Here is a 27,299-nt window from a genome sequence, read left to right as displayed (position 1 = left end):
GTGGTTTCCAACAACTGGTATATGCAAATCCAGTGGTACAAGTGCTTTCTCCAAATATAACCCAGAGCCACTATAGCCACTTTTTCATACATTTCCTCACCATTTGGACATTTCACTAAAAACACCTACTACTTTTTAATGCACAGCTGCCTTCTAGGAAAACTCAGTGCAGCCTTCAGCAGCCTAGTGCCTTCCAGATGTTTTGGACCACAACTCCCATCATGCTGCTCAGAGTTAGTGGAAGCTGTAGTCCAAAACTTCTGGAGGGAACCACATTTTGGAGTTATTTAAGATGGTATTCATAAGATTTGGTGGGTCCCCCTTGTGGTGCATCCTGTGGAACATTCAGTTGGAAATGAAAAGGTTTCGGCTTACTCCAATGGGAACAGTTGCCAAGTTGAGTGAATTTATCACATATTCAGGATGAATGGTGGATCCTATTGTTTTGTGTTCATGAAGCTTTTCTCCAGCCTTTTGTTACTGGGTCCAGTTCCCTTCAGACCCCATTAATATCCCTACCAGGTGATTTGGGGCACCTCAGGTGGCAAATTTCAGAGTACTGTATTTTGAGTCCTAAACTTGAGTACTCTCGCTCTGGCCCTAAATTCATCTGCAATGTGATAACTGGCTTGTTATGCCCTCTGGTGGAGCTTGACAAGTAATCAAAATTGTCTCAATCTCCCAAGAAAGAGATTCCTCATAATTAGTGTTGTTACTCATTGCCTGCAAAGGTGCAGGGAAAATCTTTGCGACTGAATATTTGAGGAGAGACAGGAAGCTATCTATAACAGTAAGATAGACTAGCAAAAATGGCTTGGGATATCTTGTGGATAGCAAGAGCGCTTTTAACCTCACTCACCTTGATGGGAAACAAGTGAGACCTCCTGTAATAGATGACCAGCAGCTGAATCAAAGGGAGAAAGGGACTGATGTATGTCACTCAGAGCAGAGTTGCGCTGCAGGGCAACATTTCACTTCTTCTACTGAAGAAATGCAAAGGCAGCCGATTTCACAATCTTAGATAACTTATACATTGGCTGATCCCACCCTCACCCTTTGCGGTTTTTTATCTGTGATCAGCCTCTGAACTGCATGTTTAGCATTTCATCTAACTCAGGCTTCCTCAAACCTCGGCCCTCCAGATGTTTTTGGCGTACAACTCCCATGATCTCTAGCTAGCAGGACCAGTGGTCAGGGATGGTGGGAATTGTAGTCTCAAAACATCTAGAGGGCCAAGGTTGGGGAAGCTTGATCTAACACCCCATTTGAAAGAAATCATCTGGACTAAGTGGAATATAACCCATTTTACAAACCTCACCCATCATCTCTAGGGGCTGTGGAAGGCTCAGAGCAGGCATCCCCAAACTGCGGCCCTCCAGATGTTTTGGCCTACAACTCCCATGATCCCTAACTAGCAGGACCAGTGGTCAGGGAAGATGGGAATTGTAGTCAAAAATATCTGGAGGGCCGAAGTTTGGGGATGCCTGGCTCAGAGGGAAGCTGGACATCTTGTGGCTGCCTGGCAGGCTGCAACTCACAGACTTGCTTGATCCAAGAAATAAGCTTGGTTTTCATAATCATCCAACTACATAATAAGGCAAATCAACTGATGCCTGGTTTCACAGTTGCATGTTAGGGAGTTGCTTTTATCTAAGCATTAAATAAACCACTGCATTTTGTCATAGGTCAATGGTTCTCAAATGGTGTGGCAGGAGAGGATGGCAAATGTGGCAGGAAGGTTCAAAGGCAATAAAAAAACATTTAAACATTTCAGTGCAGCTTAGTAGAGTATAAAAATAAAATAAAAAACCTGGATATGCAATCAGAAATAGCGTCCATGCCTCTCTTCAAGATCATTGGTTATTCTTCTGGTGCTCCATGACGTGTGTTTGTCTCAATTTAGAGATTACCTGACAAAAGCAAGCTCATGCCTCTCACTGAGTTTGCATACATACTTAAGGTATATATGTTTATAATTATATTTTGGGAATGATAAGTGTTCCTATGTAGCTACATTGTTTCATACTTTCTGGATGTCCCATGATCATATTGTAAAGCATGTTATAAATCAAGCACTGCTAGTTGTTGTTTCTTCTTGTTTTCTTATCAATAAAATAATTCAGTGTGGCATGAGCAAATTTCTATTCTGAAAGTGTGGCCCAGAGAAAAATGTTGGAGAACCACAGTCATAGGTTTTCACACACAGTTTCCACTTCATAGTTCAGGGTTTTTATATATTTATTGCATTTATATGCCACTTTCCTCTCCGAGGAGCTCAAGGTGGTGTACCTGGTTCTCCACCTCCTCATTTGATCCACACAACAAGGAACAGTGAAAGGTAAGAGGATAGATAGTAAGAGCTTTGGGGGCAGATATTTCCTGAAGGTAAGAGACAAAGGAGGAGAAACTGATGGGAATGGCTGCTTCAGAGAACTACGTAATTATAGACCATTTCAGTAGTACCGAATTGACAACCAGCCAGCTTATCAGAATAGATTTTATTTACTGTACTGTTTCAGGTTCTTCAGGCTGTTCATTTGTTAGACTAAAGTACTCTGTTACATTCAAATTTATACAGACAGATTATTCCAAATTTTACACACACAACCCCCCCCCAAAAGTATGTAGATTGAATAGTCATTTTTATTTACTTGTAATACTCTTGAATGCATTAGACCCCGTCCAAAAAGGATTTGAAAGACCCCTTAAGGCCCATTTGTTAGGGCGAGTTGCAGGTCTTCGACAACATGCATCTGAGATGCCAACTGCCCACAGGGGTGGACCTGCCTTTTCTCCACATCTTTGATGCAGTTCACCAAGTGTTGCGGCAGCCCAGTGAGTCAGGCACGAGCCCCTTCCAACTGGGTCAGGATTGTGGCACTTGGGGAACTGCTCCAGGTACATGCATAACAAAAGGGTTCAAGAGTCAATCAAAACCAAAGACTGTTGTGTAAACTTCCACTTCTCAAAACATGATTTTAAACCAGTATTGACCAAAATACCAGCCCTGACGCTCATACTAAAATATCCTTATTTCTTATTGAACAAATGTACAAAATGTTTCATGCTTAATTGCACATTATATACTATAACTTTGGTTATACTGTATTTTTATTTGGTTTCTAGACTAACCGTTGACAAAATATAAAAATGCAGTTGGAATAGGGATGGAAGGGGAGTCCTGTAACATCTAAACTAATTTCAGGGCCAAATTCTGCCCTGGGTGCTTATTCTGAGAAGTGTCACTCACAGATCAGATTGCTGAATTTGGCCCGCAAAACCCTGTAAACATGTCTGCATTTTTATTTTTATTTCGTGGTGCAATACTGCAAGAATGAATATGAAAAGGCATTTTGCTATGACTTAACACTGTAGTATTCAAAAACAAAAAAGACTGTCTTGAGTTCAAAAAAAGCAAAGCTGAAAATATTGTTAGACAATTTATCAAAATATGATTTACCAAAAATACACTAGCATATAAATCCAAACAAGTTTTAAAACAATCTCATTTAAGTCCATGCTACTTTTTAATCTCAAAAGTTAAAAAGTTTAGAAATAGAATTGGGAATACTTAAAAAGGAAACAACTGGGCACAATCGACTGGGAAGAAGTTTCCTCCTGTGCAATGCCCAGGGAAGCAGCTGCCAGTCTCCGAGCATTGCTCCTCGCTGCTCAGAGCAAGCACAGCTGGACAGGGAAGTTGCCATCCAGCACCCAGGCACAAGCCCTACCAGCTCAGCGCCTGCAGCAATGTGCACAAGTGCAGCCAGAGCCAGTTTACTGTGCACAGGTGGAAAGATTTTACCGTTACCCAAATATATAGTTAAGGTGCTTTGGAAAGTCTGAAGAAGTGCTTCGCAACCCAAGAGCAGAATCCATGGGCTGTCTGGCCACCTCTGGAGAGAGAATGCACATGTGGACCGACGGATGGAAGGAAGACAGACAGACAGATTCACTCTGCTTTTCACAGCTTACGCTTTCAGTAGTTAAGACTGCCAAGGCGGCAAATTCTTGTAAGAGGTAATGCAAGGCTCATTCATGCCAGCCTCACCAGTGTTCATGTGCACCCGCTAATCCAACAGGCAAGAGTTTGAAATGCAAAATACAATTAGCTGTAACTGAAATTAACACTTTTTCTTTTTTAAAAACGGATACCGTAAAGATTCAGTTGCCATTTAAATGAAGCAACAGAGTCCCTGGAATATTTGTTTTGCTTGTAAACTCTCAAACTGCAGCGCAGAAAAGAAGTACAGCATTGTCACCCTCCTCTCCTGGGGCTCAGTCAACGCCATCAAACCCCTGAGCATTTTCAATTGCAAAGTGTAGCTTGTCCCACAAGTCTTCAAAAGATTCATATGGAGGCAAATCCAAGCGGTTAAAACTGGGGAGTGGGGGTGGAGGTGAACAGAAGAGACACAAGAAAAACAGCTATATTATATCAAGGACGGACAGAGGAACAATCTCAACAGAACACTTCATGCTCAGGAATATTTACCAAGTATGAGCTCTCGGCAGTTTGTCAGGGCTGCCCCAGTACTCAATGGTGAACAACTGTGGTCCATTTGAACCTGCAAAGAACATACACAGCAAGCCTGATGATTTTAGATCCTCACCTGGTCACAGTGTAAGCCTTGGCTACAGGCAGCTCTCATTTATGGAAGTGGAACATGCAAACTGTGGGGAAAAAGAAACTAATCCAGCTACGGCAGGGTAGGGGCCCAGACTGACTTGTGAATTAAGGTGGTCCAGTGGAGAAGACCTTACCTCTGCCCTGTGGCAAACCCCTCCTCATCTGCAACACAAGGTCAAAAGCCTACCTTGCAGGAGCGTGGTAAAGGGTTCCTGACATAATGAACGTGATGAGGCTGCTTGAACGCCAAAGCAGCACCTCAATGTCATGTGCTGATTCCAAAGTGCCTCTAGACTTGGTGACACCCCCCCCCCCCCAATACGGGTTCATGGCACCTTGTGCAGCCATTCACAAAAGTGGTGAATCATGATATTTAAGAGGTTTTTTTTCCAAGAACATGCAGACTGAGTTGCTCCGACAACTCAGCTCTGAGGGAGCAAGGTGGAGAGGTCCTGTTAAGTTTTTTTTTTTGCTCCTATTTGGATAATTGCAGCGCGAACAAGTCAATACATCTTCCCATTAGTTATTAAATTAATTCTAGTTATTGGGTATAAACAAGAGCTGGTAATTTCGTCAGCTGCATCTCCCCAACCCCACATTGGAGAGGGGTGTGTGTGTGTGTGTGTGTGTGTGTGTGTGTGTGTAGGGGAGGGTAGACAGGAAGGGCACATGCAAGGGATCACATGTGCTTTATCAGCTTTACAGAAATGGGGCAGAAATGGGACCTACATTTCCCATCTGGCCTGGGCCTATTGCCAGCTTTGCATGGCCCTTGTTCTCCATTGGACTTGGGAGGACATTCTGCAAGGTCCATTGGGTGGAGGATAAGTAATCCTTTGCTGGATGTCCTCCCAAGTCCAATGGAGAACAAGGGCCATGCAAAGCTGGCAATAGGCTCAGGCCAGATGGGAAATGTAGGCCCCGTTTCTGCATTTACTTATCTATATTTTATCTGTAATAATCTTTTATGACTCTTCTTTAGAAGATTAACATTCTGTGCTAAAGGACCCCTCCCCCCTTGATTCCCTTTGCAATATCAATAATCTTTACCAAAGATTTTCCCCCTTTGCCTCTATCAGGAGGACTTGGTGTACGCCCATGCCAACTGGCTCACCTGCTCTAGCCTGAGGGAAACTGGCAGGTAGAAAGTGCAGGGACCCACCCACACCCCACAAATCCCTCTACAAGCTCCCCCGACATTTAACTTGCTCACACATGATATTGGGACAGGCATGCCCTCTATTTTTAGGGCGTTATTTTACCCCAATGAGATTTTGAAGGCAATAACTTAAAAGCCCACCTTAGGCCATAAACTCACAAAGAGGCCACCGCCACCTCAGCTTCACACAGAGACACACCCATCTGTGATACAGGGATAATATTGACGATTTGTAATTATGAGGTTGTTGAAGGATGACTCAGCGTGTGAAGGATTTGCTCTAGAATGCCCATGCAAATGCCTTGCTATAGTAACTGTTACTTGCCTGCAAGTACATACCGTATAGTTCGGCAAATCCATTCATAGGTACGCGGGATGTGCCCGTCACAAACTGAAGGAGTCGGATTCTTTTTTCAGAGTCCATCAGCAGCACAGCCTAGGAAGAGTTATAAAGACTTACTGAAATGCTAACATTATGACCATCACAAGTGTTCACTGTTGTTCAATCTGGTCAACGTGGCTTGTTTATTAAGTGTCTGCTCAGAGCAAATTAGCCTGGTTTCATTCTGGGTGGAGTTTTTTGTTTTGGCTTCCACTGCACAGAAGAAGCATTTGTTGTTAACTTAGGACAGGCATCCCCAAACTTCGGCCCTCCAGATGTTTTGGACTACAATTCCCATCTTCCCCGACCACTGGTCCTGTTAGCTAAGGATCATGGGAGTTGCAGGCCAAAACATCTGGAGGGCCGTAGTTTGGGGATGCCTGACTTAGGAGGTTGCCAGGACCAGTGACGGGTGGGTTAAACAGTGCCAGTGTTTTAAGTTGAGTTCCATCCATCTTTAGTACAACCATGGCAGAAGAGAGCATGTTCAGCACCCTATGTACTCTTTGCTACTTGTAGCAGGACATAAACACTCTCATGCAATTCTGGCCTAACATTTGCTTAAAACGTTTCTGCTAGAGGAATGAAATCACCATTTTGGTTACCTTCCAAAACCATTGAATAACTATGTGATTTGCACTGTAGCCATTTTTGTACTTTGTGTGTTCCCTCCAGTCATTCACATCTACATCTCCCAGGCCACACATCAGTAACTGAAGAGAGAGAGAGAGAGAGAGAGGAAACATTATCTCGGAAAATATCAACACACAAAATCCCCAAAGGAAACAGGTTTTGAAAGAAGCAGAAGAAAGCTTACCTCTAATTCATTTTCATCGAAGATTGTGATGAGATCTTGTGGTATTAGTTCGAAAAAACCCTAGAATACAGAAGAGGCATAAGGCAAGCTGGACAATTGGCATGGCAATGTGCTTGTAGCCACAACCCTACTTTTATGGCACTCCCCCTCAAAGAAGCTTTGCTGCACCTTGGTCCCATTGCATTTCAGAAGACATTTAGGACAGATTTCTATTTTATCCTGACTGAGACAAAAAAAGCAAACCCTTTGCAGCAGCAGGACACATCTTCTTGATCTTATGTAGACACACTGAGCTGCTTCTGACAAAATTCATCCCCATAAAATACGGCTGGAGTTAAGAGGGGGGAGAGAGAGAATCTAAGTTTTCCACATTCTTTTTTGGGGTTTCATGCTGTGTTCACACAGCTTTGCGGCTTTAAAAATAATAATGCAAGCCACTCTAGGTATAGAGCAAGGTAAAGATTCAATTGCACACAGGTAAAAATTAATGGACAGAAATCAATATTGAAACAGACTACTGACAACATTAGAACACAAATAGTATCTGCAAAATATGGTACCTCTTTGAAGGCAGCCATTTGTTTCCTGATCCTGTTCACAAATCTCCACTGTATTACAAGACTGTAAAATGGAAGGAAGTATTTAATTTTAAACAACAACAACATAACAGCTACATTTAAAAGGTTTTTACAGATTCTTCATAGCATTAGCTTTAAGATTGGACCAGTTTGGAAATTGAACAGAGAATTTATGGCGAACAGTTGCCACTGGAAAATGCACACACAAGGGGAAGGGGGGTGTCAGTTCTGCAGTCTGTTACTTACTAAATATACTCTTGCTTGTTCTTATTTGTGACCACCACATCTGACCCTCCAGTTTTCAATTCATGCTGATGAGTCTAAAGACAAGAGGACCAAAGCAAACAAAGCACTACATAAGGCGTAAGGCAAAATCTCCTCCTCCCCCCTCCATAAATGGGTAAAGGTATAAGGACCTCTGACCATTAGGTCCAGTCGCGGACGACTCTAGGGTTGCGGTGCTCATCTCGCATTACTGGCCAAGGGAGCCGGCGTACAGCTTCCAGGTCATGTGGCCAGCATGACTAAGCCGCTTCTGGCGAACCAGAGCAGCGCACGGAAACGCTGTTTACCTTCCCTCCGGAGTGGTACCTATTTATCTACTTGCACTCTTGACGTGCTTTCGAACTGCTAGGTTGGCAGGAGCTGGGACTGAGCAACAAGAGCTCACCCTGTCGTGGGGTTTCGAACCGCCGACCTTCTGATCAGCAAGCCCTAGGCTCTGTGGTTTAGACCACAGCACCAACCGCGTCCCTCCCTCCATAAATACAGGCCTCCTATTTGCTGATCACCTGAAGTGAGTGGTGAGATACAGGCAAGGCTTGCTATTACCAGCTGCAGGGCTTGCTGGTGGAGCTTCAGGATTTCTCCATTTATTTGTGAGGTTTCTTACAGGCCCTTCACCATAGGGTCCCAGGGCGAGTTACAATGAAACAATGATGCAATTCAAAATCAAAATCAAATCAGTGTATTTACACCTGAAGCACAGGCAGGTGGTTGACTGCCCTTCCATGAGCTGCTTATCCACATCTTCAGACCCCAATAACTGAAACTGGTCCAGCGCAGATGCAACAGGCAGTGCTCTGGACACCTCCGTAGGAGACTTGATCTAGCCATGGCGTCCAATTCAGTCTGAATCTGAATGTTTTATCTCTAAAGCGTCTCACAAAATTGTCCCAGCAGACTTCTGAGGGTGCCAGAGCAACACTCTCCTGGTCAGATGACAAAATACCATTTGCTACTCTGAAAAACTATACCTGGTACCTACATTTGTTTCAAGAGACTAAATTCTTTGTGGTCACAAGCTTGTAGCAGTGTTTTGCTTGTTGCCATGCATGTCTGCACTGCAATTGAAACTTATTTTGTAGATGACCACAAATATTGAGACGACCAGGTAAAAACTCTTAATTCAACTCACTTATCAACTTACTGTTTCCTTATCAAAAAAGAATAAATCAATATTAGACAAGGGAAGACTGAAGCAACCATCTAAGGCAGGAGTCAGCAACCTTTTTCAGCCGTGGGCTCATGTCAAAGCACGCTGATTCCCGGACCGTCCGTGGGCCGGATTGAGAAGGCGATTGGGCTGCATCTGGCCCATGGGCCTTAGGTTGCTTACCCCTGATCTAAGGCATCCTGTACCTTTTGAGTGTTCTAATTTAAGCCCTCCATGGGTACAAACCTGCCCAAAAAGTTCTTCATCCACTGTGAACCGAAGGTCCAGTTCCTTGGGATCGTTTTCAAGAATCCACCTCAGAGAACTGTAGTATTCACTGTCCTAAAGTGAACATGACAGGGATGAGTGATTAAGACCGGCAACATAAACCGTCTTTTGGGTGGAAGGTGCTAACAAATGTAAATAATGGGTAGGAATGTGCACCAATTTAATTCACCATAAAAATGTGAGGCAACAGCAGCAGCTTGGGGTGAACGTTACATACCACAGATTCCATATCATGAAGAATTATTGGCTTTTGAAGCATCATTTTGTAAAAAGGGCGAATAAAGAAACCTGCAAGAGAACAAAGAGGAAGAGTTAGGTCACAAAGAAATGTTATGGAGCACAGTGCTAATAATAGCGGCCAAGAAGCAGCCTCTGTAAGGTCAAGTACAAACCATCTAAGAGCTTCCCATGGTAGACGGCCATCCCTGCCACACGGCCGATGAACTTGAAGTATGAAAGGTGGTCTTCATTGCACATGCCGGAGTTTGGATTAATCTGGAGAGTATAGTTATCCCTGCAAGGGAAGTAGAGGCCGTGTGATCTATATACATTTGCTCAAACATCTCAGAAGCTGCCCTACGGGGAACAGGCCATTGGTCCATCAGGATCAGCTTTGACTATGTGGACCAGCAATGGCTCCCTACATTCTTTCCCCAACCCTACCTGGAGATACTGAGTACTGCACCCGCAGTTCAATGAACCTCGAGTACACAGAGCAGACTCTCTGCTACTGAGTTATTGCCCTTCCCCAGGAAGTCAAAACTTGCCATCCATCCAGGTAGAAGTGCAAAGATGAGTTGCAGAAGGGCTGCTTCCTCCTCCTCCTCCTCCTCCTCCTCCTCCTCCTCCTCCTGGAGTTTTGCTCAAGGTTAAATTTGGTTCTTAAGACTCAAATTGCAGAACTGCCATTCTCAAAGAAATGGGCAGAGGAGCCTTAGAGTAGCCAAGTTTAGCCAAGTGAAGAAACTTAGTGCTCCCTCTATGCGCACGCGCACGCACACACACACACACACAACTAACACTGGAGAACTTCAAATGAGATATGAAGTTTCTGGATGGCAGGCTGGCTAATTTGTTGTTTAAGCTATTCAACATTTCACACCCACAGAAAAACGGCAGAATCTTGGCCACAGTAGGTGTCTTACTTACGTGGCAGAATATTCAAACAATCCGTAGTATGGGTTAAACATTTCCTTGGAGATGAAGAAGAACCACTCCCTGGCAACCCCTCCATAGTCCAAACCCTTTTCACCATCAAATTCAATCCAAAGCCTGGCTTTGAGATACTCTGGCTTCTTCACAGCACTAATTCTTCTGTAGGAGTCTTCGAAGATTGTGGCACGGTGAAGTTTCATTTCAAACTTACTTGGAATATCACTCTGAAGAGAAACACGATAACTGATTGTTAGAGTGCTCTGTCAAGCAAAATGAAGGGAGGATACTTAAAACAGGGCACTGCACTTTTGGCAAGAAGTTTGATCAATGAAGACTGAAGAATGCTCTTCAATTAAACATGGAACATTTGAAGTTATGTGCCCTAACAAATATCAGCCTAGACTGTTAATGCTCCAAGCTTACAAAAACTACACTCAAGGAGTATACCTTTTTTAAAGTTACTTTTTCATAGAGCACATAGCTAATGAATTCACTCCCACAAGATGGCCACCAACTCGGATGGCTTTGAAGGAAGACTACGTATTTTTTATTATTAAATCTATATATTGCCCTTCACCTGATGATCACAGGGCAGTTGACTGGGTTAAATGAATTCACAGAGGATAAGGCTTGGATGAGTTTCAGTTAGTATTGCTTGGAGGCATGGACAAGGCAAAAATGGGGGGAGCGCTGCTGGTGCACTCAGCTCCTGCTTGTGGGCATTCCATAATGGGCCAATGTGGGAACAGGATGCTGGACTTGATGGGCCTTGGGTACCCTTTGGACTGACCCAGCAAGGTTTTTCTTATGCATAGTTAACAAGGTGGGCATGCGTGTTCAAGTGTACTTCTGTGCCAAGTGACTATTTAAAGTAGTCTGTACACTAGCCATTCCACTGGTTTGTTCAGTGATACATCATGTAACATGGGACGCGGGTGGCGCTGTGGTCTAAACCACAGAGCCTAGGGCTTTCTGATCAGAAGGTCGGCAGTTCGAATCCCCGCGACGGGGGTGAGCTCCCGTTGCTCGGTCCCTGCTCCTGCCAACCTTGCAGTTCGAAAGCACCTCGAAGTGCAAGTAGATAAATAGATACCGCTCCGGCGGGAAGGTAAACCGCGTTTCCATGCGCTGCTCTGGTTCGCCAGAAGCGGCTTAGTCATGCTGGCCACATGACCCAGAAGCTGTACGCCAGCTCCCTCGGCCAGTAAAGCGAGATGAGCACCGCAACCCCAGAGTCATTCGCGACTGGACCCAACGGTCAGGGGTCCCTTTACCTTTACCTCATGTAACATTGTCATAGCCCAGGGGGCAGGGGAAGATCACTAATCGTAGTTTTTTTTGGGGGGGGGAGTTGAAACACTGCTGATCTTTGCATTCATTGCAAGAGAAGAAGACTGGAGAAGCAGCACACATTCTGGAAACATACTGACTTTGAAGTTACTACACTCATAACTTACTTGCTTTTTTAACTTCTTTCTGAAGAATTCATACTTTCTTTTATAGTCTCTGGAATAAGGCACAGCCTTTGAAGAAGAAGAGGGAAGGGTAGAAGAATGTAAGATGTCCAAGTATCCAACATCACATTTCATTGGGGCAAATATTTGGACTTAGGCCAGGGGATTAAAGTTTTGTGACAGAATTTGGGGTGGGAGGACACTCAGGAGGTAACTAGAGCATCTTTCAGTTATAGCACACACTTGTTTTGCAATCCTTGTCCACAGTACTACCCAAAGTTTTAATTCACTTTTTATAGAAATACAGTGGTACCTTGGTTTAAGAACAGCTTAGTTTATGAACAACTTGGATTAAGAATGCTGCAAACCTGGAAGTAGGTGTTTTGGTTTGTCAACTTTGCCTTGGAATAAGAACATGTTTCACTTCCTGTTGAGTGTGTTCCATTTGCAAATTGAGTCCCCCGCTGCTATGGGAAAGCACGCCTTGGTTTAAGAACGCTTTGGTTTAAGAACAGACTTCTGGAATGGATTAAGTTCGTAAATCAAGGTACCACTGTATTAATATAAATTTATTCCAACAAAAAAAATCTCATTTTCTGCAAGCCAGAATTGGATCACTTATCCCTCACAAACACAAAACCAGCCCCTTTAGTAAACCTTCTTAGCTTTTTCTATTTTGTGCAGGGGAAATAATGAACAGGAACAGATCCCACAATGGATCCAAAATGGTTCAGATACCACCTTTAGTAAATAGTTTCCACAGAGCCTGCCAACAGGGGCTTGAGTTCACCCCACCTACTTATCTCAGGGGTGCAACTGAGCTGTGGCTGGAGACCAATTTGAGAGCCTTGCACTTTATTTAAAAGCATTTCTAAACTGCTTAATGTTTCAAAATATCTCTAAGTGGTGTACACTATGTACAATATAAATCCCCTATCCCTTAAAAGAAAAGTACAGCCCAAAATCAATGAAACAGTATGAAAGCATAAAATGAAGATTTGGGGATTCAGATGCATAAAACTGGGTTCAATGTTATGGCTCAGTTGTAACGAGGGGAGTCTAAAAAATTCTTCTCAAATCCAACTGTCACTATAGTGATGGGTGAAACCACTTTGCGCCTTGGGAAAATTTGGAAAGGTGGCTAGTAAAGAAAGAAAGAAAGAATGAATGAAAGAAAGAAAGAAATCTGGAAAATGCATCATTTCCAAGTCAATTCCAAAGTTAGAGGCCCAGTGACGGTACCAGGAATCCATGCCAGGAATCAAGTACCTCTCCTCACCCCAAGCCTTTTATTTTCCTGGTAGAAGCAATGGAGAGGGGGCCCTTCAAGGCACTCCCCTTGCAAAACCATCATTACCAGCTGGTGTTTGGAATGCTGGACTGGCTCAAAGAGCCCCAGGGGGGAAGGGTTACTTTAGCTCACTTAATGTTTACTAGCCACCTTTCCAAATTTTCCCAAGGCCGCATAAACTGATAAAATCAGTTTAAAACATATACAATAGTAAAACAATAGACAGATGAACATCACTGAGCTCTAGGAGATGTTCATCTTTACAAGCTCTGCCCCCACCTCCTGCCTGTGAACTTCAACACCATCGACTCCCACCACTAATTCAATTCCTGGCCCCATTTCAGTCACTTCTCACATTCAAAATAACTGCACCAATGCATTTGAACCATTTTGTATCCTCTTATTTCTACCATACAGTTTGCCGACTGCTCAGAAGGATAAATCTTTAACCTGCACCCGACTTATAAACTTCTGAGGTGAAGGTGCCCTGGGGTGAACAGAAGATGCAAATGCTTGGCTAGTTGCTACAACTGCTTTAAAAGTAATCTAGGAAGTCTTACTGGTCCAGCTATTGCGACATTCTGCAAGCGAGGGTCTTCCCACTGAGTTTTCTTGGTATCTGCAAGCACACATATGTATTAGTTGCAATAAGGCTGAGCAATAAGGGAGAGTCGTATTATATCTTATCAGGGAGAGTCATGCTATATCTTCTACATACTGTGGTTTATGTAGAATGTTCTTCCATCAGTATGTATTCGTTCTTCCCAGCCAGGCTAAAGGAAAGAGAGAAAATCGTAAGTACCCGTTGGCAGGATGCTAAATAATGGGTGTGCTGGCATGGTTCCACAGATTTAAACAGCAGCAGCCTTTTAAATGTTTGTGCTTTATGGTAATCTGAGGGATGCAAAGTATTGAAAAGGCCAAGAGGCAGGTGCTTACTGGTAAAGGGATAAGGTCTGCAGGGTCCAAAGAGGTCCTTCTTCTCATATGAGCAGGAATTTTGAATCTGGGGTCATCCTTTGACAAGGAAAAAAACCACTGTTAAGCTACTGTTTTAGCCACGGACATTTAAGGCTCCTAGCTGGCTGCTAAAGGAAGGGCTCCACACAAGGGAAGCCACTGAACTCTACTTTCCCACAAGCAGCTGGAGGCAGAATTCAAACAGGGGGATCCATGTGACCCTTCATGGAGAGCAAGATTTCCCCATAGAAATCCAGCCATGCCTCTCTCCATGGGTAAAATCATGGTTCAACGGGACTTAATCCCTGGAAAATGTGCTTAGAACTGCCGCTTTCAGTCAGCAAATCTGACAGATTTATTTATTTATTTTAAAGACAATTTATTAAATTTTCCAAATAAACACATATTAAACAAAAACAAAACATAAATCTGACAGATTTAAGCAGCTCTATCTGCTCCCCATTTCTTTCAAAAGCAAATTCTGCTTTCTCAGGGCTTTCTCCTTTTGTTAGCAGCTTCCCTCCAGATAATGACAGAATGTTATCCAGAAAGAGAAATTGACATGCTATGCAGGTATTTGAGACCAGTTCCTGGACTGGACTGGGGGTGGGTGGGTGGAGATATATAGTTCTGGCTCAGCTTTGTTTTATGGAAACAGGCTTGTTCTCAACTTGGTTTTCTTTGCGGCCAGCGGATTTTCTTCTTATTTTACTGTTTTTTGTTTTTATAATCAAAACAAATAAATAACTACTAGGGTATAACTGAAGCAGCTGGCAGGATAAGTAACACAGCAAGGAATCAGGAAGGGAAGATGCTTAAAAGCAGGACCTGTTAGCAAGTCAGTGCCTTGTGCGAGGCAGATCACATGGAAACCAAGCTCAGAGGGAGCCTTTCAAGGGGTCAAGCTGGGCCTTCCCTTCCTCAGAGAAAGTCACAGATTCCTCCTCTTTCACGTGATATTGCTGGGAAGTGTCTGCAGTTCAGCAAAGGTCAATCAGCAAGCCAAACACTCTCACTAGTGTAAGGACCGTGTGTTGCTCTTTAAAGAACTGTCCTTTCACCCCACCCACCTTCTGTCTCCTCAATATTAAAAATACACAGCTGCATCAAATCCAGAAGCTACCTACCCACGTTGTTGTTTTGGTATTGTGGTCAATAAAGAATGGCCTCCCATTTGGAGCGTTACGAACTTCCCAGCCTTTTGGGAGAAGTCCTAGATCAGCTTCTGGGGCTTTCTGGAACGAAGGCTGCTGCGGTGAGTCATCTGATGCCAACTGTTGTCTGGAGGAACAATGTGGAGTTGTGGCCTGCTGACCCACATCCACCCCGACCTGCTGGAAAATTGAGAATGCAAGTAGAGTGAAATGCGCGGGGCAAGCAGGGAAGACCTTGCTCAACACCTCAAGCCAGAATCTGTGAGATGGATTACACAAGAGGAAATGTTACCAGTCTCAGTTACCATGTTTTACAATTGACAGAATACAGGTTGGTTGTTTTTAATGGGGGGGGGGGGAGGCAATTTCAAATTATTTGTCTTAAAATTATTACTGAGGTTTGGCTTAAGAGTGTTATTTTCCTGATTTGCACATACGGTTTGTACAAGAGTGATAAAGTCCCCAGTTATTTTTCACCAAATGGTTGTTTATCTACTAACTAGTGCCATTCAGCCCGTTTAATAAACGGGCGCTAGAACAATCGGCCTTTTTCAGTGGCAGCGGCGCATGGGGGGCTTTTATTCCTTGTCTAATTGATTGTTCCTCCCCCTCCCTTTGATCCTTAATTTATCCCTAATTTTCTCCCCCCCCCCGTTCCCAAACCCCAAGCCAAAGTCCCCCCCCCCTTTTTTTACCTTTACAGCCGAGGGCTCGGCTGGGGGGTGCGGGGGGTATTTCTTCCTTTACCCCCTCCGAAGCTTGTGTTTGGAGTGCGGATCCCTCCCCATCCTGTTTTCACGCGCTTTTTGCGCCTGCCGTTTGGTTCCTAATTTCCCCCCGTCAATAGCTGCCAGGGCCCAGTGGCCGAATTCTGGACGGCTGCTCCTGGACGGCTGCTCCGGGGTATACGCCCAGTTTTTCGGGGGTGGGGGGGTGGGGGTGGCTCCCGCTACTTTTGTTGGCCTCCGCGGCTGTTTTTCAGTTGCCTGCTGCGTCTGGAAGGGAGCTTTGCCGTCCGGGGGGCTTGCGCCCGCCCCGGCGCTTTCTGAGGGTCCCGCGGTTGGCGCTGAGCATTCGGTGGCCTCCCCGCGCCTTTCCTGGCCGTTCCGGCCCAGCGGGGGTCTCCCGGTTGCTTGCGCTGTTTGGGCCTCAATTTCGGGCCTGTTAGTGAGGAGAAGCCGGGGCCTCGGTTTTTTGGTCGTCCCGGCTTCCTCCTCAGGCCCTTGGGCACGTTGAGAGAGGGCCTGCCCTGCTTAGGGGCCTTGCTGCCTGCTCCTGCCTTCCAGCTGGTGGCCTCTGTTTTAACTGCTTATTGAGCCAGTGCAGGGTAGAGGGGTGGGGTGGGGAGAGCGTGTGTGTGTGTGTGTGTGCGCGCGCGCGTGTGTGTGTGCAGTCTCTGCGTCCAATCCCTGTGTCCCTGGGGCACATGCTCAGTAGCGCGGAAAACGGGACACAGGGAATCTGGACGCAGAGACACAGGGACTTTATTATATAGGATTAGTGGGTGTCAGTAAACTTTATTATTTGAGTATGGTTAATGTTGTTTGTAATTTATATGGCAGGCATGTTGTTTTTATTTTAATACAATAAATGTTATGTTAGATGACATATCAGTGTATTACATGATCCATCCACTTTCTTCCCCTTCTGTTACGGTTTTTTTGTGTGTGTGTGTGTGTGTATATCTAATATGCATATATATTGCTGTAAGTGACTTGGAGACCTCCGAGTGACAATAGGTTTAATTAATAATAATAATATTTGTGCTTTTGATGCGGGGGACAATATCTATTCCTATTGGTTAGTTTATCTTAATTAATCAGAGGTCTTGTGCAAGACTGTAGCTATACTGAAATTCTGATAAGATCTTGCACAAGACCCCTGTACTCTTTCTTTTTTTTAAGCCCAGTGTGTGCACTGCAATTACAGCGGCTCAGGTAAACTCTTACATGTACTGAAGTGCCCTTAGCATGGGACCCTTGGATGGATATAATACATGCTTGCATCATTTGGGCTGCTGGAACAAAATGGTAGGTTGTGCTTAGGGGATGAGCAAATGGAAAAAAGGATGACAACCAATTCTTCAGAGATTTCAAAGAAACATGATTCATTGGTTTCAAGGTGCTCCAATAGGAAACAGGATGAGACAAACTCTGTCAGCTCCTTAATGCAATTTCCAATGCTATCATCCAAATACATGTTGATACAAGCAAACTCAGTGGTGACATGCACACCATCAGGGATGGTGGAGTTTGTTGCAATGTTTATCTGAACAGGGACAAGGGACCTGTGGATCTCTAGAGATCAGACTGCAATTTCCACCATCCTAGACTAATGTCCATACTGGGCTGATGGGAGTTGGGCGTTCCACAAGACTGAAAGACTACAAGGTCCACGTTTTCTTATCCAATGATACTTGCAAGGAAAGCTTGAATAAACAGGAACTGATTGCTGTGCGTTTTAGTGACTTGGCCAAACCCCATGTAGCAATCTTAATTCTAGATCAGATGACTATGGGGTGGGGGGGTGGGGAAAGGTACCTGTACAGCTGGCTTCTTCCAGGTGGTAGTCTGGGAATTGTGGTCTATATAATATGGCCTTCCTTTGTCATCTTTCCTTACTTCCCAGCCTGGAGGCAGTCCAGATGAAGTAGGCAGTATCTAGAAGAAGATAGAATTAGCTGGCAAAGGCTTCTTGTGGATTTTTTCCCAGGGCTCAGACACATCACAGTACAAAGATTTAACATTTTAGGAAGCAAGTTGACAACTGAGAAGAATGTACATGCCACCACATGCTCTGTTAGGCAGTTACCAATACAGTCAACCTCCACCACCCAGTAGGCAGTCTCCTACTCTATCTGTGAGCAAGTCCAGAGGTGGTAAACTAATATAAAGCAACATCAGCCACTGGAGGGCCTTCCAGCCACTGGCAATCAATTTGAACAATAGAAAGAGGTTACAGGTGCCATCCCAGTCAGCCAGCCGTATTCTGATCATCCGTACGTTTGCCTAGCCCCGTTTTGGAAGCTAGGAGTGAATTCCAAACACCAACAGTGTGCTGTTTGAAGGGAGTTTTACTTGTTTTCAGATTAATTGCTCATTTCCCTGTTAGTTCTGAAACACACAAGTTCCCCTCCGCTCACCACCACTTTGCTAAGCTAATCACCTTCCAAACTAGTTCTTCTCTCCTATCTGTTTTCCTATCCTTTGGTGATCTTGAACCAACACATGAAACCCTTAAACGCTATTCCAATATCTTCTCCTATTGCTTTAGGTCGTAGTGAAAAGATTGCAGTAACACGGACCGAGCACATGTGACTTGGTTGCATGCAGTGAAAAGAGTCACAACCCGGCAGGATAATTCAGAGCTTAACTTACAACAGGAAGAGCTGGTTGTTCTTCAGCTTGGTACGTCTGCAGGTTACTACTTCTGCTTAAATCGTCCTTGAAGGACAAGAGGGGGAAAGGCTTTTAGATCTACAATTACTGTTGTGATGAGCAGCACATGCAGAGTGGTGACAACCCCTGGTACAGGCATACCCTACTATGCTTACCCAATACACCAGAAACCAGGAAACGGAACTAGGCTACCCTTTGAACAAGCTAGCTGTTGGGAGAGTGTGTGATACAGAGCCTCTTCAGGGGCAGACCCTGCTGCTTAAAGCATGCAACGTTTGATTTATCATCATGCTTACAGTGCAGGAAGCTGCTTGGGCAGCAGTGGAACTCCCAGAGGTCGTAAGCTCTGTGCTCAGTTCTTCTGTAAGGCCGTTCTCTGCCTCAGAATTGTGTTGCACAGTGACTTGGGGAGTCTGGTTGCTGTACATAGTTGCTTCATCTTCTGTGATGATCTCCCAACTCTAAGAAACGTTAAATATTTCATCAGAATTTTAATGTCACTATCATCATCGCCATCATTTTATCCCGCTGTATGGGAATCCCTCACAGATGACCACAGTGCCTGGAGACAGACAGTCAGGTCTATCCATAGCTGTGACCAGAGGAAGAATGACTGCTGGGAGGAGCACAAACAGAAGAAATGCCATGGTGCATCTGCAGCAGCACAACCAGACGCCTCCAGCTGCCCCAGCTGCAACAAAACATGTCTCTCCCAAATTGGTGTCTGCAGCCACAGCAGGTGCTGTAACTCCAACGGTTTGACTTTGACATGCTCTTCTATTGTCTCTCGAGACAGACAGGTGAAAACAATTATTATTTACCCGACCTTCATTCTAAGGTCCGAGAGCAGGTTAAAGCATTAAGACACAATATTAAAAACACTTTAAAACAATTAACAATTACAAAAATAAGGCGAGCCCTAAAAATATGCATCTCAAGTGTCAAAAGTCAGGGTAAAGCAGATGCTATGAAAGCTATGAAGAGTGAGGTTCCCACCTCAGGAGATTCTCTGTGGTCCAGATTCTCCGCCTCCTCGGTTATTTGATGCCGGCGAGCAAAAGCATGTTGCACTTCCAGCTGAATGTTGCCAGTCTCCGCATCGGGTCCGTTGTCCCTGCACAAAAATGTTGTTTAAGGGAACATGGGAGGTGGGTGGATTCTGAGGCTTCAAGTATTTGAAGAGGTACAATGTAAACGAAAGGATTGCTTCCAGAGCGAGACCAGTCAGATCACAAGGTTAAATTATGGAGCTGGCTGAGAAGCTTAAAGCAGACCAAAGCAGGCATTTGGCAGAGCTTTCAGCGTTTTGAATGACCAGAGGCCATGACAAGCTTCAGGCTTGACACGGGTCTCTTCCAGACGAAGGGTTTAATCTGTTTTTGTAGTTTTATTACTGTATTTTTTTTGTTTGGAACCGGGGCCAGTGCTATCATCAGGCCAACGAGGCAGCCACCAAGGGCACAGACCTCAGGGGGCGCAATACTGACCTTTGAGGGGCATGGTTTTATACAGATTAGTTTTTGTTGTATGTTATATTGTTATATGATAATGTGCCTAGAGCACAAAATGGCCTGGCACCGTCACTGCTTCTAACTCATTTTAGGGCTTTTTAGTGGGAAGCTATAAGCAAATTTAATAAACCTAGCTTCATTCTCAAGTCCCACCAAATATGCCTGGCTGATATCGAAGATGACGAAAAAGAGGCCTTAATGTCTATAAAAAGTGACCATCTTAGGAGTTCCTCTTCTCAAGCCCTCTACGATCCCCGCTGTGTGTCAGGCGGAATGGGGGGGAAGCGCAAGATCTTTCCTGTCTTTCCCCCCCATCCCACCTGTCACACAGGCGGGATGTCAAGCCCTCTACAATCCCCGCTGTGTGACACGCGGGATGGGGGGAAAGACAGGAAAGATCCTCCGCTTCCCCCCCATCCCGCCCGACACACAGCGGGGGATTGTAGGGGGCTTCCTTCCCCGAGAAGGCGCCCGGCTTTCTCGGCGAAGGCATCTCAAAAAAGTATTTTGAATCAGATCCACAGATTAGAAGTCCTAAGCACCTCCCACAGACAAGCCTTCTCTTGTAACATGCATTTAGTAATATCCCTATCACAAACTATTTTGAATTAAGATCATAGTAAGACTTACTGAGCAGTTGGTCTTTTCCACTGTGTTCTTCTCGATTCATGGTTGACAAAGTAGGTCCTGCCATTGACATCCTGCCTCTCTTCCCAGCCTGCGGGTAGAGAAGACTCTTGCTCCTGCAACTGGCAAGCAGCATCAGGTTGGTCCAATAAAATCCAGCCAGGCTGCAAACAACAAGAGCAGATGGTTTTAATTTATTTGAATCTTGTATGTTTATGTGGTTCTAACTTGCTGGATGGCCCTTGTGGTCTCTTCCAACTCTATGATTCTATGATTATGTTGAAGGGCGGGTAAGAAAGCCATATGAACAATGGCATCAACACCGTGATGGCTGCCTGAATCTTGGCACATACAGCCAAGTACTCAAGACAGGCCATGTTCCCATAATGCAGCATTCCTCATGCCTTCTATCCAGATATGGACACCAGAAAAGTCTATTTTCTTATTACGCTTCTATTGTAGGGGTGAAAACACCAAACATTCTGATCCGTCATTGAAGTCAGATGGATCCTAATCCAGATCCTAATTGTTTTGAATGAGATACTGACAATGATTCTAATTTAAAGAATTATCCGATTATATGAAGGGTTGCTGATAAATGAATACATGGGTGTTATATGGGGCTTATAACAACTCTGGTGTTGTGATGGGGTCTCTCACTCAGATACCTCACTCACTCATTTCCCCCTCAATTCAAAATCTCATAGAAGCATAGATGCTACAAGGTTTATAAATTATATTTTTATTGCTTCTTCAACTTCTTACATATAATATTTTGTGGAATGCAACATAATAAATAAAAGAGGCAATAAAAATACAATCAGAAATCAATATAAATATTTACCACAATGGATGAACTGCCTCCCACCTTCAAGTGCAAAACCACAGGCATGCCACGGACCATCTGAATGAAGTTTGGAAGCCCCTATTCAAGAACTGCTGCTGATCCAATTTCAGCGGATGCTAATCTTGTGGCACATACTTAGTGGGGACCCCTTCTCAATGTGGCCGGAGGCTGAATTCATTCCGATGACTAAAGTCACCTGAAACACATGTGCTGGCTGAATTCATCATACCAGATCAGGCCACATTTCACACCAAAGACCAAACCACTCACCTCTAGCTCTTCTGCCTGTTCTGTGCCATCTTCCTCAGATCCATTGTTTTTAGGTATGTAGGTCATTTTTAACCTGAGATGCCCCTTCACTCTGGATTTATGGCTGCAGTGGAGGGGGAAGAATTGTAAAAAATTGTGAGCCTGTTAAAATGCCAACACTTGCAAACATTTATAAATAGTGCCTGGCTCATGCTGGACTAGTAGCCATGACTCATCTACCCACCCAGGCTGCCTCCTATTTCTTTCATCCTATTCCTGCAGCTGGAAGCCCACAAGAAGATGATGGGCCTCACCACTGGATCAGACCAAAAGCCTACCTGGCTGGCTCTCACAGATGCTTATGAGAAACCCACAACCAGAAACCCTGTGCAATGGCATTCTCCCACTCACAATCCCCAGCAACGGGTAGGCAGAGGTATACTGCTTCTGATACATAGCCTTATCCCTCCTCCATGAATTTGTCTAATCCTCTTGTACATCAGTCCAAGTTGATGGCCATCATGCCATCTAGGATGAGTGGAATCCATTTTAACCATACACTGTGTGAAGGAAGCCTTCTTTTTGTCTGTCCTGAAACTCCCCGCCATTCGCTTTCAATGGACAGGAGACATGGGCCAGACAAAAGGATTTGCTTCTTCTTCTTCACACAGTGCAAAGCTAAACTTGGATTTCATTGCCACAGGATGCAGCAGTGGCAACCAAACTTGTACAACTCTAAAAAATGATTGATCACATCCATGGAGGAGGATAAGGCCATCCATTGGTGCTACTCATGATGGGCATGTGGTTCCCTATGAATACCAGTTGAGGCGAGACTGCTATTGCACTTATAGGTTTCCCAGAGGTACCCGGCTGGCCACAGGACAACAGAAGGACAAGTTTTCTGAATACAAGCCACTACCACCAAGAATGAGAGAGAGAACATTCATGTTAATGTACAGTGCAGATCAGGATGCTCAGTGCTTTCCAGGTATGATGTTTACTGACCTCCTTGGATGAAGAAGAAAATCCTTAAACGTATATGGTCTCTCAGTAGTTGGATTCTCTGTCTGAAATCAAACAATAGTTTCAGGTTTTTCTTCACCCAAGCAAAAAATAGATGCTTTCCTCAGTTGAGAAAAGACAATTTATGCAGTGTTCACTTTTTTTAACACACTTCTCCAAAGATCATCCTGTTTAACAGCAGCAACAGCCCATGCTCGTTGCAATGGCAAAGACATTGAGCCACAGCTACACCCTGCCAGAGGTGTCTCTCTTTAAGATATCTGCCTTCTCTAGCCCTCGTAAGTAGGGATGTCTTCCTCACTACTTTTGGATCCAGGAGCTGAGCCATTCTTTAAGATATCCTGTCTGTCAGGATAGTGGTCCAAGAGGGAGATAACCAGAGCATGTACCTCTCTGGTGAGAAAAGGTACAGACAGGTTACACAGGGTATAACCAAGATCAGTTTACCTGCTGCTGCAAATGCTTTCTGTCAAAGGTACTACGTACCTAGGACAATCTATCTCCCTTCAAAAAATAGACACAGAGGAATTTTGAACTGAAGAGCAAAAGATTATTTTTAAACAAATACAAACCGGCAGTTGAGCCAGAGGCACGTCTACTTGGCCAAGAAAATCATCTCTCGTCTAGGAAGAGAAAAAAGAATTAATGGCATGCAACCTTTAAGAAAAGGTTCTGTCTAAGCAAAAGGGCCCCCCCCAAATGTGTTGTGTGTTCTCGAGGCAGGTCCACACAGAGAACAAAGGCATCAGCCACCAAGAATAGTGGAAGAAACTTTATAAATAGACATTTGTTCTGATTTACTCAAAAACACGCAATGCATCTTCCTTCACAAGCCTCCTTTTTTGAGGGTTTAGGGTTACTATCTCTGGGACGCGGGTGGCACTGTGGTCTAAACCACAGAGCCTAGGGCTTGCCGATCAGAAGGTCGGCGGTTTGAATCCCCGCAACGGGGTGAGCTCCCGTTGTTCGGTCCCAGCTCCTGCCCACCTAGCAGTTCGAAAGCACGTCAAGTGCAATAGGTACCACTCCGGCGGGAAGGTAAACGGTGTTTCCGTGCGCTGCTCTGATTTGCCAGAAGCGGCTTAGTCATGCTGGCCACATGACCTGGAAAAACTGTCTGCGGACAAACGCCGGCTCCCTCAGCCTATAGAGCGGATGAACGCGCAACCCCAGAGTCGTCTGCAACTGGACCTAATGGTCAGGGGTACCTTTACCTTTACCTAGGGTTACTATCGAGCAACTTGCTGCTGCCTAAGTTCAAAAACAGGATTCATTTTTTATTCTCTGCTCTTTCCCCAATATTTCATTCAACATATATCCATCCCACTTTTCCTATGCAACACCCAAAAAAGCTAACAACCAGTTTATTAAAACATTCAGTGATAAAACACAGCTTTAAAACGAATCAACAGTTCACATTAAAACATCATATCTGAGGAACAGATAGTGTCAGTAAGTCATACAAAACTAAAACGAAGCCAACAAGAGATTGTCCACATGAAAGCAAAGAACGAGCCTGGCAAATCTCCCCAAGGACGGCTCTACAAATATAGGTGCCGCCACAGAGAAGGCCTCGCCTGCCTCAAACATAGATGGGACACAGCAGGTCAGACAGGTTCATGTGGCAGAAGGCAATTCTGTTTTGTTTTGTTTTTCAAATAATATTTATTGATTTTTCAAACATTTCAATCACAAAAACAAAAACCAGAAGCAAAAAAATAAAAATAAAACATAAACAAAAGAGAAAAAGAAAGAACAACCTATCAATTCTTACATTAACTTGACATTGTGGACTTCCTCGAGTCCCCCCACACCGGGTCCATTTTTAAATCTAAATTAAGCAATTTTCCTTTATCATCTTAAATCATTCTAATGCAATTTTTCCATTATCTCACAACCAGTTCTAATTTACAAAAAGAAAAAAATCAACTATTCTCAACCTATAATTCATTAATTAATCCATATCTAAATTTATTTTCCCATCCATCTCTATTTCTTCCCTTAGCCTCACAATTTATGCCCCAAAATTTTTCCATACATTCAAATAATATTTCTCCTTTCATATTAACCTTTAACCACTTATATCTAATTCTAGCCCCCTTCCCCTGGTTTCCGGATCTCCCAGATGCATCAGCCAGCTCCATAAAACGTTCCAGTTTCGGACTATCATAATCAATCAGAAAATAACCCATTGTTACTCCTCACCCTACTCCTACTCTTTCGCCATATATCTACCACTCTCCCATCTTTGTCCCCTGCTTGCCCCCCCCCCAATTTTCTAACTGTAGCACAATACCATCCAGCTATGTTTCCACTTTTCAGCCCTATCTCAATTTTTATTCCACTTAAACTCAGGCCCCAGTATGGATCCTGCCCTCCCTCTCTCACTGGGAGGACATTATTCCATGCTGGTTCTTCTTTGAGGACTCCTTGAATCGAACATGAATCTTGTTCCCCCTCTACCACTGGGGGAACAATGTTCCATACTTCCTCCTCCTCTTTTTTAAGTTCAATTATATTGTCCTGGACTGATGGCTCTTCCTCCTCTTCTTTACGGTCAATTACATTGTCCCCGGCTGGTGCTTGTTCATCTTGCTTTTCTTCATTCTCTATTGGAATTAATCCATTTTCACTTTCCATACAGTTCTGTATTATTTTGCGAATCTGTATCTTATTCTGCCGCAACTCATCCCTAATATCCAAAAGCAGTTCCAGAATTTCCTTTTGAAAGTCTAAAAAGTCTAAAGAGCCAGATGATGTTGTATCTCAGATTCCATGGGAGCCGCACAGATTACAATGCAGGAAGTGCATTTTTAAATCTTTTTTAATCTCCTCCCATGGCCAATTCCTTTCAATTAATTTAAAAAAAAATTCTTTCCCTTACCCACGGTGTCCAATGTTTTCAAATCCTTTGTTTTAGGAAAAATCCACCGCTCCTCCGCTGCCAGCTTGGAGATTCGCTCTGTGAGGGTAGCGATTGCAGAAGGCAATTCTGATGGCTTCCTGGTCCTAGGCCGTTAAGGACTTTCAAATGCTAACACCAGCAGCTTGAATGGGTAGTCGGTGGAGATGAAGTAAGATTAGTCATACGATCTGCTTTCTGAGTCTCAGTTAAAACTCTAGCAGCTGAATAATGACAGGGGCAAAGCAGGATGAATTCTAGTTGACAAACATCCTCAGACCAGTCAGTTAGAGCCAGTCTGCAGGCAAGATACAGTGGTACCTCTGGTTACGAACTTAATTCATTCTAGAGGTCTGTTCTTAACCTGAAACCATTCTTAACCTTAATTTCAGAGCTGACACAACTAAAAGATGAATGTGCTCACTGGCATATCTCAAAACTGTTAGAGATCCAAAGTTGACGTTTCTTAACCCATAACCAGGGACTGGTTGGGCGAGATGATGATTTAGGTATCCTGGTCTTCAAATATACACATACACAATAAGATTGCATTGCCAAATATTTGTCTCTTGTCCACCTTGGGAAATTGGAGCTTCTGTTTATCACATGCTCTATTTAATAGCCCAAGGTTATTAAAAATTATTTAGAATTTATACAGATGTCAAGTGTCCCATCTTTTATACTGTACTGGAATCTAATGTTGTTTTAATGGGACTCAAAACACGGACCTCTAGAGGGAAACAAAAAATGCATACTAGGATATACCTTCCCCCTTATGCTATAGATTCTTAGTGCCTGTGCTTCCAAGGGAACTTCTGCTTGCCATGGACAAGGTCAGACACTTGATTATGCTTGTCTTAAAGAGTTAAACAGCTCTCTTGTCTGTAGCAAGGTCTGAGAACTTCTCCACCACTTCAGTCTCCTCTCCCCGCCCCCCGCCACCACTTCAAGTTCCTCCCGTATTTCATAATTTGATTCAGTTCTTATTTCATTTTGGCAGCTACAAATTATACGAGATAATTTTTTTTCAGGGCAGTAAGATGGATGCTGAAGTTTGTACAAAAACACACACTCCTGCAGTGAGCACAGAAATACCAGGGACAGTTTGTGACTAATTGTGCTAGGTACTTGCTAAGCAAAGAGTTCTTGATATATCGCTGGATGTACTCCAGAAGAAAGAGAAGTCCACATGCCAAGGAGGCTCTGGTTTAAATTAGACACCCTGCCGAGGAAATTCATCTCCTCAGAGTCAGGACACCGGATAAACATTTGTGCAGGGACACCAATAACTTTATGCAGCTTCACAGGTTCTTCTCAATCAAGTACAAGTTTTCAGAAGCACCTGGGAGGATACAGGTGACATGAATTAAGGGGGCACAAGGCTCTCAAGACACTGAGTCAAAGTCCAGAAGGTTACAGAATGATAACAGTAAAGG

At 44.0% G+C, this 27,299-nt stretch overlaps 1 protein-coding gene across 5 annotated transcripts in view; it reads right to left on the bottom strand.

The window, feature by feature from the left end:
- Positions 1-2,483: 2,483 nt before the first annotated feature.
- Positions 2,484-27,299, bottom strand: part of NEDD4 (NEDD4 E3 ubiquitin protein ligase) — a 49,517-nt gene continuing 24,701 nt past the window's right edge. For 2 of the 5 annotated variants that reach the window (XM_035130940.3, XM_035130937.3), the window contains 24 exons: positions 23,534-23,584; positions 22,944-23,005; positions 21,957-22,059; positions 20,843-21,003; positions 19,698-19,815; positions 18,998-19,162; positions 18,681-18,746; positions 17,844-17,963; positions 15,277-15,483; positions 14,129-14,206; positions 13,908-13,962; positions 13,750-13,808; positions 11,902-11,967; positions 10,439-10,668; positions 9,682-9,803; positions 9,507-9,577; positions 9,248-9,343; positions 7,813-7,886; positions 7,549-7,609; positions 6,989-7,048; positions 6,777-6,884; positions 6,129-6,225; positions 4,496-4,568; positions 2,484-4,381 (listed from right to left, as the gene is read on the bottom strand). In XM_035130940.3, coding sequence (XP_034986831.2) covers positions 4,279-4,381; positions 4,496-4,568; positions 6,129-6,225; positions 6,777-6,884; positions 6,989-7,048; positions 7,549-7,609; positions 7,813-7,886; positions 9,248-9,343; positions 9,507-9,577; positions 9,682-9,803; positions 10,439-10,668; positions 11,902-11,967; positions 13,750-13,808; positions 13,908-13,962; positions 14,129-14,206; positions 15,277-15,483; positions 17,844-17,963; positions 18,681-18,746; positions 18,998-19,162; positions 19,698-19,815; positions 20,843-21,003; positions 21,957-22,059; positions 22,944-23,005; positions 23,534-23,584 — 2,406 coding nt within the window. In that variant the 3' untranslated portion in view covers positions 2,484-4,278. Of the gene's footprint in view, positions 4,382-4,495; positions 4,569-6,114; positions 6,226-6,776; positions 6,885-6,988; positions 7,049-7,548; positions 7,610-7,812; positions 7,887-9,247; positions 9,344-9,506; positions 9,578-9,681; positions 9,804-10,438; positions 10,669-11,901; positions 11,968-13,749; positions 13,809-13,907; positions 13,963-14,128; positions 14,207-15,276; positions 15,484-17,843; positions 17,964-18,680; positions 18,747-18,997; positions 19,163-19,697; positions 19,816-20,842; positions 21,004-21,956; positions 22,060-22,943; positions 23,006-23,533; positions 23,585-27,299 lie in introns of all 5 variants that reach the window. The other 3 variants (XM_060282816.2, XM_060282815.2, XM_088657462.1) reach the window with 2 other exon arrangements.

This window comes from Zootoca vivipara, chromosome 13, assembly GCF_965207765.1.
Source record: "Zootoca vivipara chromosome 13, rZooViv2.hap1.1, whole genome shotgun sequence".
Lineage (NCBI taxonomy): Eukaryota > Metazoa > Chordata > Lepidosauria > Squamata > Lacertidae > Zootoca > Zootoca vivipara.
The sequence above is the reverse complement of the archived record's forward strand: the minus strand, read 5'-3'. Positions and strand labels throughout refer to the sequence as shown.